This window comes from Gossypium raimondii, chromosome 5 (assembly GCF_025698545.1).
Source record: "Gossypium raimondii isolate GPD5lz chromosome 5, ASM2569854v1, whole genome shotgun sequence".
Lineage (NCBI taxonomy): Eukaryota > Viridiplantae > Streptophyta > Magnoliopsida > Malvales > Malvaceae > Gossypium > Gossypium raimondii.
In genome coordinates, this window is record NC_068569.1 from 16,292,550 (window position 1) to 16,307,753 (window position 15,204).

Sequence of the window (15,204 nt, forward strand, 5' to 3'; positions counted from 1 at the left end):
CACTGGAGAAGGGGTTTTTCCACCTAGAGAGTCACGTGTTTGGATTTTGTAGCCTCTTGTTTTGCTTCAACTAGGCCGCTTTCCCTAAGGTGACACTATCATCCAATGGTGTTAGCTAAATCTAATATTATTACTCGTAATATTATATTTTAGAATAAGCTTAATATTTTGATAATTTCTAATATAATACTTTTTCTAATTATATTAAGACATCGTTGTAACACTCTTTACCCGTATTCGACATCGGAATAGGGTACGAGACATTACTAGAACACATACACTTGTAAACGTATTTAACCGAGTTATAAAACTTCATCTACATTAAAACTTTCAAATTATTAACATGCTTTTATAATTATTCATAATATATCCTCAAAATATTATATTTATAATAAATAGGACCTACGAGACCCAATACATATTCATGCAATTCACAAGTCTTAATAATTCAATGTTTCATTTCCATTTCATTCAATTCACAAATTTCTCATGTTCACAATTCAAATCATTAAGTTCAATACTAATACGTATTTACCATTTAGCTCAATGTTTATCGATTATATCATTTATTAACACATTTATGAAATTCTCAATTTTACAATGAATATATCATTTTAGCTTAAATAACAACATCAATTCAACTCATCATCCTGGTATAAATTCACTACCACTTATTCATTTACTATAATTCTTTTGGGCACATTTGTCACTTACCATCCTTAATCAAACTAGGAAATGGTTATGAAAAATTGAGTACTTTACTTCCACTTTGTTATAGTATAACTATGGTCTTGCGTTGCGTATGATCACTTAGCACTTTCCGAAGCCATAACTCTGCCATGGTCTTACACAGATCACATTTATCACTTGCCACTTGTCATTGATCAGATAAGTGTAGCTAAAGCTACTACTTATCACTTGTTACTTGTCACTGATCGGATAAGTGTAGCTAAAGCTACCACTTATCACTTGTCACTGATCAAAAGTACTCAAATCTAACGTTCCGCTCAATTTGATCATTTATTCGGTTTTGCATTATTATTTTATTCTCAATTCAGCATCAAATATATCTCATCATACATTATATAATTCACGAAATTAACATTTAATCATTAAATTTCTGCCACATGAACTTACTATTTCATTACCTTTCCACACTCGTTTCCTATGCACATCACACAAGATATAAACATATCATTCAACCATAGTAGCAGGCTAGTGTATTTAAACATAACTCTTTTTGGAACTAACCACGTGATAAACCATTTCACTAGAGATTACATAATTTAAACATTACCACCCCTTTCATGATCACAAGCATATTTTCAATTAGGCACTTACCATTTCAATGCATAACTTATAAATTTAACGTGGCATAATCCAACCACTACTTGGTTAAAGCCTAAGCATGTACACCAAATATGTTAGCCAAATACACATATAGCATAAGCATTATAAGCATGGATGAGCACAACATTTATTCATGTATCACGTTTACCAACATGTGTTAGTTCATAAACCATTCATGACATTATTTCATGCCAAATCATATACCGAATATACCATACACACATACTATGAAACTTTATTTTCACACATGAGCTTAAACCATGACCAATAATGCACAAATATAAGCATCATTTCTATTTCATCATTTATCAATTATAATCAAGCATATGACCAATTATACACAAATCATTCATATATTTCCCAATTTTCCTCCTCTTCCTCTCCATTCCACATCCTTAATGTGTATAACAGATTTAAACAACATTATCCATACTATCACTATTTTCCTGTATGTAAATTCAAGCTGTCTGTTTGATTCAGAGTCACTAATTTATTTATATCTCGAGATACAGAGCTCCAAATTAAGACCGTTAATTTTCCCTAAAACTAGACTCACATATCTTCTTACCATAAAATTTTCAAAATTTTTGGTCCAGCCAATAAGTACAGTTTATTCTTTAAATTTTCCCCTGTTTCACTGTTTGATAGTTCCGACCTCTCTTCACTAAAAATTAATTATCTCATTGTACAGAATTCAAATGATGTTCTCGTTTATTTATCTTAAAAATAAACTCATTAAGGATTTTAAACATATAAATTATAACCCATAATTATTTTTATACAATTTTTAATGAATTTTCCAAGTCAAAACAGGGGATTCCGAAATCATTCTGACCCTGTCTCACTCAAGTTCAAATATCTCATAATATAAAATTCTTTTGTGTACAACGTTTCTTTTATGTGAAAATAGACTCATCCAGCTTTAATTTCATATATCATTCAGCCTCTAATTCAATTTCCACCATTTTTGGTGATTTATGCCAAGAAAGTCTCTTTTCTCTCTCCTAGGGTTTCTATGTAAATTTTGGGGAAGAAGATGATAGAAAAAGATGATATGTTCATGTAATTAATTATCATCTTTTAATTCCCCAAATTCCAATTTAGTCCCTTTCTTTTTATCAAATTCCATGGATGATTCATCCATAAAAATCTACCATCTTTTGATTGACAGTCTATTTACCATATAAAGACGATCTAGTTTTGAATTTCATAGCTATTTAACCCTTCTAACTTCTAGAATTCAATTTCTACATTTTATACAAATAGGTCATTTCCTTAATTAATCACTAAATTGATAAAATTTTCATATCAGTATTTTCATGCAACCTTCCTATCATAATGCAACCCGTGTCATAATTTTAAAATAAATTTTTTCTTGTCGGATTTGTGGTCCCGAAACCACTGTTCCGACTAGACCCAAAATCGGGCTGTTACAATCGTAATATAATGTATAATTTCATTACAACACTTTTTTAAGTTATATAAAATTTTGAACATAATTTAAAATTTAGGATAAAAAAACACCTTTAGTCTAATGATATTAATCAAAGTTTTCCCCAAAAAATTAAGAAAAATAATTCAATTATTTTAGAGTTGGAGTAAACTACAAAAAAGTCACTTTTGTTTACCTCATACTACATTTTAGTCACTTGTATTTGAAATATTACGTTTTAGTCACTTACGTTATCGTTTTGTTACGAAATGGTCAATTTACCGTTAAGCTTCGTTACCTCCCTAATGGCAAACCTACATGACAATCCAAATTGATTTTAAATACCAACTTGGATGTCCTACGTGGTAGTCTAAATTAAATTTATTTAATTAAAAACTTATTTTTATCCCAGCAGCTAGACATCTAATTTGGCATTTAAAATCCGTTTGGACTGTCGCGTAAGACTGCCATTAGGCAGGTAATGGAGCTTAATGGTAGAGTGACTACTTCGTAACAAAACAATAACATATATGACTAAAACGTAATATTTTAAACATAAATGACTAAAATGTAATATGAGACAAACAAAAGTAACTATCTTTATAGTTTACCGTTAAGATTGTTGAAAACCTCAAAAGCGGTTTGGAGGTTTATATTATGAAGTTAAAATTTTTTTTCTTTTCATAATAAAAGCATATAAATATATTATTATAATTGTTTTAATGGTTGGTATAATAAATTTGAATTTATTAAAATATTATAAATTTATGAAAATTTAAGACTAAAAAAGTTAAACTTGTAAAACAAAAATAATTTATTAAAATTTACTTATAGATAATATTATATTTCGTCAACTAAACACTTGGATATTACATTTCACTCGTAATCTTATATTTCCATACGAAATGCTATTTAAGATTCGACAAACTGAACGCACCCTAAGAACTAGTTTAGCATTGTTTTTGAAAAACACAGTGAAAAATTGATTTTGAAAAGTTTGGTTGGAATTTTATGCCCTTAGTATTGCTTTTAAAATGTAAATTTAAAAAATAAAATGTTTATTTTAATCATGAGGTTGAAAAGTAAAAATATACATTTAAATCATGTTCATATTCTTTGATATTATGATATTTTAGTGTGAATATAAAATAATTTATTGTAACTCATTATTAATATTTTGATATATAAAATATGAATTTTAAATATTCTTGAAGTAATTGACATTAATTTAATTTGAGTATATAAACTATATTTTAAATATTAAAATATAACCATTACAAATTTAAATATATAATATTATATATTTGAAAAAATTCCAATAAGAAAATAATGCTTGCTATTTTATAAAATACCCTCATTATTTTAAAAATAATGTATAATATTATACATTTGAAAAAATACCCTCATTATAATGCTTGCTATTTTATAAAATGAAGGATTTTTAGTAATTGTTTAATAGGGAAAAAAACACAAATGAGTGAATATATATATATATATAAAATAGTTATTTCAACCGTTAAAAACAACATAATTTCTTTCCCGCCATATGCCTTTCCTTATTTATTGGTAACTCAGATGTTGTTATCATTCCTCCAGCTCCATAGTCTAGCTTAGCTTGCGGTTCTTCGGTTGGATGTGGTCCAACTTTTCTCATCCACAAAAGGGAGACGTGTTTTATTCAAACTAGCTGGGATATATGAAATTAACTTTACCAAGCCTGAGGTCCTATTTTCCCTTTTATTTTATTCTATATATTAAAATTCATATATTCAAACCAATTATTTTTGTCTTAAGTGGTTGAATACTGAATGCATATCACATAAAAGAATAATGAGTCAAGTATAAGTGTGATTGTACTAGCACTTTGTTATTTTTGCATGTGGGATAAATACAACTCTCTTGGTTGGTTATATTTTGAAAGATCAAACCTTACACACTAATATTATATATATATATATATATATATATATATATTGTTCCACCTGATAAAAATAATGTCAATTTTAAGCCTTATTGCTAAGTAACGTGAGCTACATAATTTATTGTTTCAAGTAACATTCGGTACATACTTACCCTTGTTTAATTCGCGTTGGTCAAGCCAACTTTCAAGACACAACAGGTGTTCTTTGTCCTAACTTTACAAATACTTATTTTTTATTTTTAAGAAAAATAAAATCCACAGCTTAATTAGGATCAGCCAAGGGAGGAACATCCATTTGCAGATTAAAACTGTTGAGGCCCAAGGCTGAGCATTCGACCAAGCTCGTAAAGCCCAATATGACTGACCTTTACAGAGACCTGTAATCGACACTTGTTGCAATGGGTTTGGTCAGCCGAAGACAGAAACTAGTTGGTCAAGCCATTGCATTCGATCAAAAAGCAACCATAGTGAGGAATATATATGGGATTATATGTCTAAAATGTATTTAAGAAAACGTAAAAAAATTAATTAAGTTTCTGTATTAAATTCGTACCCAAGTCATTGCCATATTAAAATAATCAATTAAGTCATTTCATTAACGGTTTCGTCATTGACTATGTTCACAATTAAAATAAATTGATTGATCAATCTAATGGTAACATGTGACAACTTCTAGTTTAATTTAATATTTTTTCATAAATATATTAAAATAAAATTTTTATAAAAATTATTAAATTATAAAAAATCTAATAATTTTAATAAATTATAAAAATTATAAAAGTAATAAACATATTTAAAATATTTAAAATTTTATAAAAATATAGTATAAAAAGTATTAAAATATTAAGATTGATATAAATTTATATAAAATTATAAAAAAATCATAAAAATGAATTGGTTGAATGGTTTGCTATAAATGGTAGAGTTTTGTTTTGTTTTTTCAATAAAGAAAGGAAATTTACTAAAGAATTAAAGGGTTATCCAACTTGAATGATATTTGTTGTTTGAGAGAATTTGAGATTTTTATAGCTATATTCTTTGGGTTCGAAACTCGTGTTTATCATGTATTTGATAATACGCTCTTTTGAGAATTTTCGAAATACATCGGAATTTTGGATTTCCTTACAAGAAATGTCACTTGGGTGGTGCAATGGTGCTCATCGGAGGTGCAAGCGGAGGGGAAGAAGGTGTTGAGCATGGAGAAAACAATGAAAGTTGGAAGATTTTGATTGGTGGATCCAAAAGTTTGATTCGAATTAAAAAATATATTTAATTTTTCCAACAACAATAATTAAATTAAAAGAATTCCTTTTAATGAAATTATTGTTTTTAAATAATCAAAATAAAAATCTCTTAAAAGTGAGATGACGAATTAAGTAGTTTACCTTTAAAAGAATCATTTAAGTGTTATGAAAAAAGGTATTACTTAATGATACATAGTTCAATTATTGTTAGAGAAGCCGAGCTCCCAAAACATAATTTCGCGCCCTACAGACACGGCGTAGGGTTGATTTTGTCAAAATTGACTTTTTAATTTATTTTATTTCAGGAATTCAAAAAAAAAAAAGTAGAAAGAAGGAAAATTCTATTTATGTCATTATGCCACGCTATTGGTCAATTTCAGACAGGGACAACTATAATAATAAAAAACAAAAGAAAGAAAATCACGCATTGACTTACTTTTTAATGAGAAAAAGATTAGAAAGCAAGAGACAAGGATAATCAAATGTCGTGTTAATTACTCCTGTATTAAAAAAAAAAACAAAGGCCGGTTGATTTAAACCAAAACAAACTTATAAGATTTTAGCTTTATCGTTAAAGTCTCATATTTTTATTTCTTATTAAAGTCTTGAGTGGACTGTAAAATAAATTTTATTGACGAATGTTTTTTAATAAACTTTGAGTTTGAAAAATAAAAAGCATTCAACAAGCTTAATCCCATTTAAAAATGGATTTAATTCAACTTTAAATTCATTCCAAGTGAAATGTGAGTACCAGATAAATAAAAAATATATATTTTTTAAGAAAATGATAGAAGACAAAGTAAACAGAGAAAGAACCGAGGTGTTTCCGTTGTTCTATCGTAACAGCGAAAAAGAAAAGAAAAAAAAACACACACAAACACTCTTATGTTTTGTCCGTTAATTTTCACATGACGACGACGAGCTCAACAAAGACACGTCTCTTGTTCTTGCTTTCTGATCAATGCCTATTTCTCGCAAAACTTCTCCTCATTTCTCTTCTTCTTTGCCGTCCTTTCATTCTGATCTTCACCGCAACGTTGGCAATGCCGGCAATTCTTGTATTAACCAAGCCCAACAGCAGCGCCGTCTCACGCGTCAAAGGAAGCTCAGGCACTTGACCGACGACGAGCTGGGCTTAAGATTTGGTGATATCCACCGTTCCTTCTCCTCTCCCTGTTCCCCTGATACGCCGGCGAGGATGGACTCCAAGTCTCCTGAGAGGTTGGAGCATTGGTCTTCGTACGCCGAGCCCAAGCCTTTGCCTCTTCCTGAGGGGTTTTTTAATCGGAAATCCAAGACGTCCGGTTCCAGTCCTGGACCGAGTAAGCTAGCATCACCTGATGAAAGGCTTGCCTCTGTTGTCGGAAGGTAACCCTTCAACATCCATTCACTTATTTTTAAATTATTTTCTTAGCTTATCGGCTCTTTAGTTTTTTCCGGTTAATAATTCAGTACTTAAGTTTATGTGTTAAACTGAAATATAAAAAGACCCACGTTTGTCGGTTCAATTCTGTACATAAACTCATCTACTGGCAAGCAAGATCTAGAATAAAATATATTATCACTTTTTTTTTTTTGGTATTGCCAACGTTGCAGTGGTTGCCTATATGTGTGTATATATTTATATTGGAGAACTGAACTGTTGGCACTAGAATTTCTATGTTGTCAGTGCTTCTGATAAATTTGGTTAACGAAATTCTCAGGAAGAATGCAGATCACGTTGCTAAAAGTGCAGCAAAATCATCGGTCAATGTTCATAAGGAATTCTCTCAAGACGAATTTGTCGAAAGCTTTACAAATGGCACAAAGCCGACGGTGAAAAAGTAATAAACATATTTAAAATATTTAAAATTTTATAAAAATATAGTATAAAAAGTATTAAAATATTAAGATTGATATAAATTTATATAAAATTATAAAAAAATCATAAAAATGAATTGGTTGAATGGTTTGCTATAAATGGTAGAGTTTTGTTTTGTTTTTTCAATAAAGAAAGGAAATTTACTAAAGAATTAAAGGGTTATCCAACTTGAATGATATTTGTTGTTTGAGAGAATTTGAGATTTTTATAGCTATATTCTTTGGGTTCGAAACTCGTGTTTATCATGTATTTGATAATACGCTCTTTTGAGAATTTTCGAAATACATCGGAATTTTGGATTTCCTTACAAGAAATGTCACTTGGGTGGTGCAATGGTGCTCATCGGAGGTGCAAGCGGAGGGGAAGAAGGTGTTGAGCATGGAGAAAACAATGAAAGTTGGAAGATTTTGATTGGTGGATCCAAAAGTTTGATTCGAATTAAAAAATATATTTAATTTTTCCAACAACAATAATTAAATTAAAAGAATTCCTTTTTAATGAAATTATTGTTTTTTAAATAATCAAAATAAAAAATCTCTTAAAAGTGAGATGACGAATTAAGTAGTTTACCTTTAAAAGAATCATTTAAGTGTTATGAAAAAAAGGTATTACTTAATGATACATAGTTCAATTATTGTTAGAGAAGCCGAGCTCCCAAAAACATAATTTCGCGCCCTACAGACACGGCGTAGGGTTGATTTTGTCAAAATTGACTTTTTAATTTATTTTATTTCAGGAATTCAAAAAAAAAAAAAAAGTAGAAAGAAGGAAAATTCTATTTATGTCATTATGCCACGCTATTGGTCAATTTCAGACAGGGACAACTATAATAATAAAAAAACAAAAAGAAAGAAAATCACGCATTGACTTACTTTTTAATGAGAAAAAGATTAGAAAGCAAGAGACAAGGATAATCAAATGTCGTGTTAATTACTCCTGTATTAAAAAAAAAAACAAAGGCCGGTTGATTTAAACCAAAACAAACTTATAAGATTTTAGCTTTATCGTTAAAGTCTCATATTTTTATTTCTTATTAAAGTCTTGAGTGGACTGTAAAATAAATTTTATTGACGAATGTTTTTTAATAAACTTTGAGTTTGAAAAATAAAAGCATTCAACAAGCTTAATCCCATTTAAAATGGATTTAATTCAACTTTAAATTCATTCCAAGTGAAATGTGAGTACCAGATAAATAAAAATATATATTTTTAAGAAAATGATAGAAGACAAAGTAAACAGAGAAAGAACCGAGGTGTTTCCGTTGTTCTATCGTAACAGCGAAAAGAAAAGAAAAAACACACACAAACACTCTTATGTTTTGTCCGTTAATTTTCACATGACGACGACGAGCTCAACAAAGACACGTCTCTTGTTCTTGCTTTCTGATCAATGCCTATTTCTCGCAAAACTTCTCCTCATTTCTCTTCTTCTTTGCCGTCCTTTCATTCTGATCTTCACCGCAACGTTGGCAATGCCGGCAATTCTTGTATTAACCAAGCCCAACAGCAGCGCCGTCTCACGCGTCAAAGGAAGCTCAGGCACTTGACCGACGACGAGCTGGGCTTAAGATTTGGTGATATCCACCGTTCCTTCTCCTCTCCCTGTTCCCCTGATACGCCGGCGAGGATGGACTCCAAGTCTCCTGAGAGGTTGGAGCATTGGTCTTCGTACGCCGAGCCCAAGCCTTTGCCTCTTCCTGAGGGGTTTTTTAATCGGAAATCCAAGACGTCCGGTTCCAGTCCTGGACCGAGTAAGCTAGCATCACCTGATGAAAGGCTTGCCTCTGTTGTCGGAAGGTAACCCTTCAACATCCATTCACTTATTTTAAATTATTTTCTTAGCTTATCGGCTCTTTAGTTTTTTCCGGTTAATAATTCAGTACTTAAGTTTATGTGTTAAACTGAAATATAAAAAGACCCACGTTTGTCGGTTCAATTCTGTACATAAACTCATCTACTGGCAAGCAAGATCTAGAATAAAATATATTATCACTTTTTTTTTTTTGGTATTGCCAACGTTGCAGTGGTTGCCTATATGTGTGTATATATTTATATTGGAGAACTGAACTGTTGGCACTAGAATTTCTATGTTGTCAGTGCTTCTGATAAATTTGGTTAACGAAATTCTCAGGAAGAATGCAGATCACGTTGCTAAAAGTGCAGCAAAATCATCGGTCAATGTTCATAAGGAATTCTCTCAAGACGAATTTGTCGAAAGCTTTACAAATGGCACAAAGCCGACGGTGACTACAAGGAGCGGTGCTACAAGTTATTTCTCATCTCCTGCCAGTCCTCAAAGATCAAACACCCAAGATCACTTTAATTCTTATGATGTTGCAGATTCAACCAAGTCTTTGTTAAGTCGTCGCAGGGGTTTTCCTGGCGAGAAAATTTTCGGGGGTGTTAACTACGACTTGAGGCTGAAGGTTTCGGCCAGGAGTGCTCCGACGACGGCTTTGTCTAGTCCCTCCGTTAGTCCACAAAGATCAAGAGCCATAGATCTCCATGAATCAAGTGGGTTGATAGACTTAGATGTTCCATATTCAGGTAGGCCTGCTGCTTATAATGTTTCACCAGTAAAAAATGTACATAGTCCTGAGAATTCTCCACTGCATATCCCTGGTCCAAATAAAACTTCATCCTACCATGGAGAGTGGCTTGAAAATAATAGTAATCAAGTAAATGCCCATCCTTTGCCCCTTCCCCCTGGAGCTTTACCATCATCATCACAATCACCGGTGCCACTACCATCACCGGTCTCAAATCACGTCATTGAAAAACCAATGGCAACTTCGATCATAAGTCAATGGAAGAAAGGAAAACTTCTTGGACGTGGTACATATGGAACTGTTTATGGAGCAACAAACAGGTATGCAAGCCTTGTGAAGCAGATTTTGCAGTGTTTCTTGATTTCTTTGTAGCAGAGGTGACATTTCATTTCTTTCCCTTTTGACAGAGAGACTGGAGCTTTGTGTGCAATGAAGGAAGTTGAGATCATCCCTGATGACCCTAAATCTGTTGAATGTATAAAACAGTTAGAGCAGGTTATATTCTATGTCTTAATTTATGCCTCAATAACCATTACATATGCTTTCGCTTCTCCACTATCTGTTGCAAGATTGGGGCTTGAAATTCTCTTAGAAGCCCACATGTTTGGTTAAAAGACCATACACGATGCTTTCACTTTGTTCTGCTAAGTATCTAATACTACTTATTAAAATGGTCTATGGAACTCCCTTGAAAAGCATAGTTATCTGAAATCACGTCATAAACTTTTCCCTTTTTAAGCTATTTAAATCCCTCCTGGTCTTACATGTTGCAGGAAATTAGAGTTTTGAGACGCTTAAAGCACCAAAATATTGTTCAATACTATGGCAGTGAAATAGTATGCAGTCCTTCCACTTCTACACTATGCTGAAATAGTTACTTTTAAGCTGGGTTAATTTGAGGGGTTCATTGTTTCATATATAGGTTGATGATCGCTTATACATATATTTGGAGTATGTCCATCCAGGCTCAATTAATAAATATGTCCGTGAGCACTGTGGAGCTATAACAGAATCAATAGTTCGCAATTTCACCCGTCATATTCTATCTGGCTTAGCATACCTTCATAGTTTCAAGACAATACACAGGTGACCTTCATGCTCTGTTAGAATTATATAGCAGCTTAACTACTTGTTTATTTTGTATTTAGTGCGTTCAAAATTGATAAATCAAGGGCGAACAATCCTTTGTAAAATATATAAATTGCAAAATCCTAATGCACCAATGGTTCTTTTCGAACTTTTGTTGTAAGGGAACTTCTGCTCCATGTTACAGCCATCGAAATGGTTGAATTAAAAATTTCTTCTAGATGTGATTCTGTTTTTTGTTATAGTATTTGATGTATCTTGTCAACATCGGATTTCATTCACTTGAATGCTTGTTCGTATAGGGACATAAAAGGTGCAAATTTGCTGGTCGATGCCAACGGGATTGTTAAACTTGCTGATTTTGGCATGGCAAAACATGTAAGTTTTTTACTTCCTTTTAAATTTCTCATGTGCCAACGAAAAATTTACTTATATTACCTTGCTTCTTCAAGGGTAGTTTTTGTTTTTCTGAATAATCAATGGTAGTTTTTCAATTCCTTCTCTGTGGTATAAGTTTTCTGGCTTCTCAATTTGCATGTTTCTACGATAAGTATTCTGCAGAATGTAGGCACCTGTTAGAAAAATATGCTGGGGAGCTAGTGCCTTACATAGTGAGAACTTTTTGCTTTTCCAATAGCAACCTATTCTTTCAAAGGCCATGCTTTCAGTCCCTAGGCAGGTTCTCTGTTTATAGATAGACTCCTGCTGGTTCTTTTTAGGGTCACAAATACCAATTGTCACCTTCATGGTTGTTTACCTGGGACAATGAACTCTTTTAAGCTGCTCTAATACATAGATTTGACTTGGGATTATGATAATTGGTTGTGTTAGTCTAATGTATGTGTGATATATCCTTTTAAATGTTGTCAGTCTAATAATTTCTTTCTTTCTTTCCTTTTTCTTTTTCTTTTTTCTTTTAAATTTCAGCTTACGGGATTATCCTACGAGCTTTCTTTGAAAGGAAGTCCATACTGGATGGCTCCTGAGGTGATTTACTATACAGTAATTTGTAAAGACTTTTAGGCTTTTCCATGGCTGTTTCTACGTTTTTTTTTTTTGTTTACTTCTGTTATTTCCACTGCAGGTCATAAAAGCTGTCATGAAGAAAGATTCCGATCCAAATCTTGCTCTGGCTGTTGACATATGGAGCTTGGGTTGTACCGTCATTGAGATGTTTAATGGTAGACCTCCTTGGGGTGAACTTCAAGGGGTAAGCCCATGGCCGTGTTTGAACTTTTCTTTTAACTTCAATTTTTTTTAAATCGCATCTCTATTTTCTGTCTTATTTAATTGCTCTCTTTTTTTCCCTGAAATTATTTAATTTGCTCTCAGTCTATTTCTGATACCTTTGCTGATATTAAATGGACTTCACATATGGTTCTGATTAAGATTGTTTTTCATACATAATGTAACTAAGGAAATGTTTCCACAAAGGGTTTTACATTAATGCTTTTACTGTCAATTTTTATCCATCAGCCTCAAGCTTTGTTCAAAGTTCTGAACAAAACCCCGCCTGTACCAGAAGCATTATCTCCAGAAGGAAAGGATTTTCTACGTTGTTGCTTTCAAAGAAATCCCGCCGAGCGGCCATCCGCAGCTACGCTACTTGAGCATCCTTTTGTACGAAATTCGGCTGATCAAAATGGACAAGCCCTCATGCAGGCCTTTTCTAGAATGGATCTAACAGTAAGCATCTGCTAGAAGTTTCTTGTTTTGGAACCATTAGTGAGCTCTCCAAGTAACATTGTCTTAAATTGAAAGGCAAATATGATTAGTATGCTGATACTATATCTATGTTCGCATAGGATAAATCACATAGTATGAGAATAGAAATGATGTCGACTTCCCTGGGAACAAGGATGACAAACGGGAAATTGCCGTCTAATAGGTATACGATATACATATTGGGTAAATTACACCCATGGTCACTTTTTTTTACTTCAGGTTACGTTTTAGTCACTTATGTTTGAAATGTTACGTTTTAGTCACTTATGTTATCGTGTTGTAACATTTTAGTCATTGAGCCATTAATTGTCGTTAACGGTATAACGGTAAGCTAATGTGGCGCATTAAATCATCATTTCAAAAAAAAAAATTAGGTTAAATTATACAATTGGTCCCTATATTTTTTTCATTTTGAGCAATTTAATTTTTTCTTTTATGTTCTTTTAACTTTCTTTTTTTTTTTCATTATTTTCCATTCTCTTTTGCTTCTCCCTCTATTTTTCTACCTTCTCCATTTTTTTCAACATATCAGGAAGTCGAATTGGCAGTGAAGAAAAAAGCATGGTATGGGTTTATGGGTTTTGGTTGTAGGCAATGATAGTTTTCGACTTCCTACTTATTTCTTCACTGTCAATTCGACTTTTTGATATGTTAAAAGAAATGGAGAAGGTAAGAAAATAGAGGGAGAAACATAAGATAATGGAAAACAAAGAAAAAAAATTAAAGAACATAAAAAAAATTAAATTGCTCAAAATGAAAAAATATGGGGATCGATTGTATAATTAACCCTAAAATTTTTGTTTGAAATGATGATTTAACGTGCCACGTCAACTTACCGTTATATTGTTAGTGACAATTAATAGCTCAGTGACTAAAATGTTACAACACGATAACATAAGTGACAAAAACGTAACATTTCAAACATAAGTGACTAAAATGTAACCTAAGGTAAACAAAAGTGACCATGGTTGTAGTTTACCCTATACATATTTACACTGATGTGGAATGAGTTTGATCCTGCTGCACCATACATTCCACTCTAGACACTGCATGATTAGTTTTCCTCCTTGATGATTTTTGCTTTCTTTCTTTTATTGTCCTCAGTGAAACCAGACGATTAGGCTATCCCAAAACCAATAACTGTGCCGCAGCTTCGCACCATCCCCTCGATCCTGCTCTTGAGGTCTCGACTTACACTTCTGGAACAAGAGTGATTCATGGTTCACATAGTTTCAGCCCGTCACATGTTTCAAGCAATATGCCACTCGGTGCGGTGAACAACCACCCATTTGCTGTGGGGCGGATGCAAGGCAAGGAAGTCCCGCACATCTGAAACTTGGGTTCGGATTCAGATCGATGAAATGTAGGAAATTGTTTTAGTGGATGTTTGGGGGGTCAGGGTTTGATGACTGGCGTGATGTTCAATTTCACCATTTTCACGGCTCTGATAAACATAATGTAAATACAGGGTTTCTTAGTTGTTAATTCTGTTACTTGATTCTTTACATGTGTTTCAAAAACATATCTAAACAAATGAGACTCTTGAAATTTGGCCGAGCAAGTAAAGCAATCAGAATCTGGGTTCCTTAACTTGCAATACATCTCCAAATGATTCCATGGGGATAGTGTTTCAAGATAAGTCTTATATACCATGCTTTTGAAAATTTCAAAAACATCATCCACAACATTTTACGTCTGCCTGCTTTGGATTTAGCCCATCAACAGCAATGGCCTCAATTTCAACAAATTGTGTCTTATGTAACCTAAGAACCAAACCATTCCCTTTTTTTTTTCTTTCTTTGTTATTTGTTGAAGGTGCTTTATATTTTCTTTGAAATTTCTATTCAATAACCATTATTAATCATCACGGAAAGCAAAAAGAACTCATATTTATAAAAAATTTGAAATAAAATGCATATTATAAGTCATCATGTTTTAAATTTAAATTTACGTATTTTTTAAATTTTATATAAAAGATTAAAAGAAATCTCTAGTCCTTTTCACAAAAATAGAGCAAATAACGATCTTGATTTAATA

The 15,204-nt window shown here is 32.2% G+C and overlaps 1 protein-coding gene across 3 annotated transcripts; it reads left to right on the top strand.

Moving 5' to 3' along the window:
* Nucleotides 1–6,765: 6,765 nt before the first annotated feature.
* Nucleotides 6,766–14,672, top strand: LOC105769608 (mitogen-activated protein kinase kinase kinase 5). Of its 3 annotated transcripts, none has more exons than XM_052631249.1 (11): nucleotides 6,766–7,315; nucleotides 9,939–10,676; nucleotides 10,764–10,851; nucleotides 11,130–11,192; nucleotides 11,279–11,442; nucleotides 11,745–11,820; nucleotides 12,370–12,429; nucleotides 12,527–12,652; nucleotides 12,919–13,128; nucleotides 13,248–13,330; nucleotides 14,272–14,672. In XM_052631249.1, exons 1-11 carry the CDS (start codon nucleotides 6,909–6,911, stop codon nucleotides 14,498–14,500), a joined length of 2,244 nt encoding a protein of 747 aa, XP_052487209.1. In that variant the 5' UTR covers nucleotides 6,766–6,908; the 3' UTR covers nucleotides 14,501–14,672. The 3 variants fall into 3 exon arrangements, with proteins under 3 accessions (XP_052487209.1, XP_012445804.1, XP_012445801.1); XM_012590347.2 differs by lacking the exon at nucleotides 6,766–7,315 and adding an exon at nucleotides 9,113–9,604; XM_012590350.2 differs by lacking the exons at nucleotides 6,766–7,315; nucleotides 13,248–13,330 and adding an exon at nucleotides 9,111–9,604 and having other exon boundaries at nucleotides 14,272–14,421.
* Nucleotides 14,673–15,204: the final 532 nt, after the last annotated feature.

What these genes read in the sequence shown, in the direction of transcription:
- LOC105769608 (XM_052631249.1), top strand. Translation starts at nt 6,909, where the DNA reads ATGCCTATTTCTCGCAAAACTTCTCCTCATTTCTCTTCTTCTTTGCCG. An exon ending in GTATAAAACAGTTAGAGCAG is followed by an intron (nt 10,852 to 11,129) that starts GTTATATTCTAT and finishes TACATGTTGCAG; the next exon opens with GAAATTAGAGTTTTGAGACG. An exon ending in AATACTATGGCAGTGAAATA is followed by an intron (nt 11,193 to 11,278) that starts GTATGCAGTCCT and finishes TTTCATATATAG; the next exon opens with GTTGATGATCGCTTATACAT.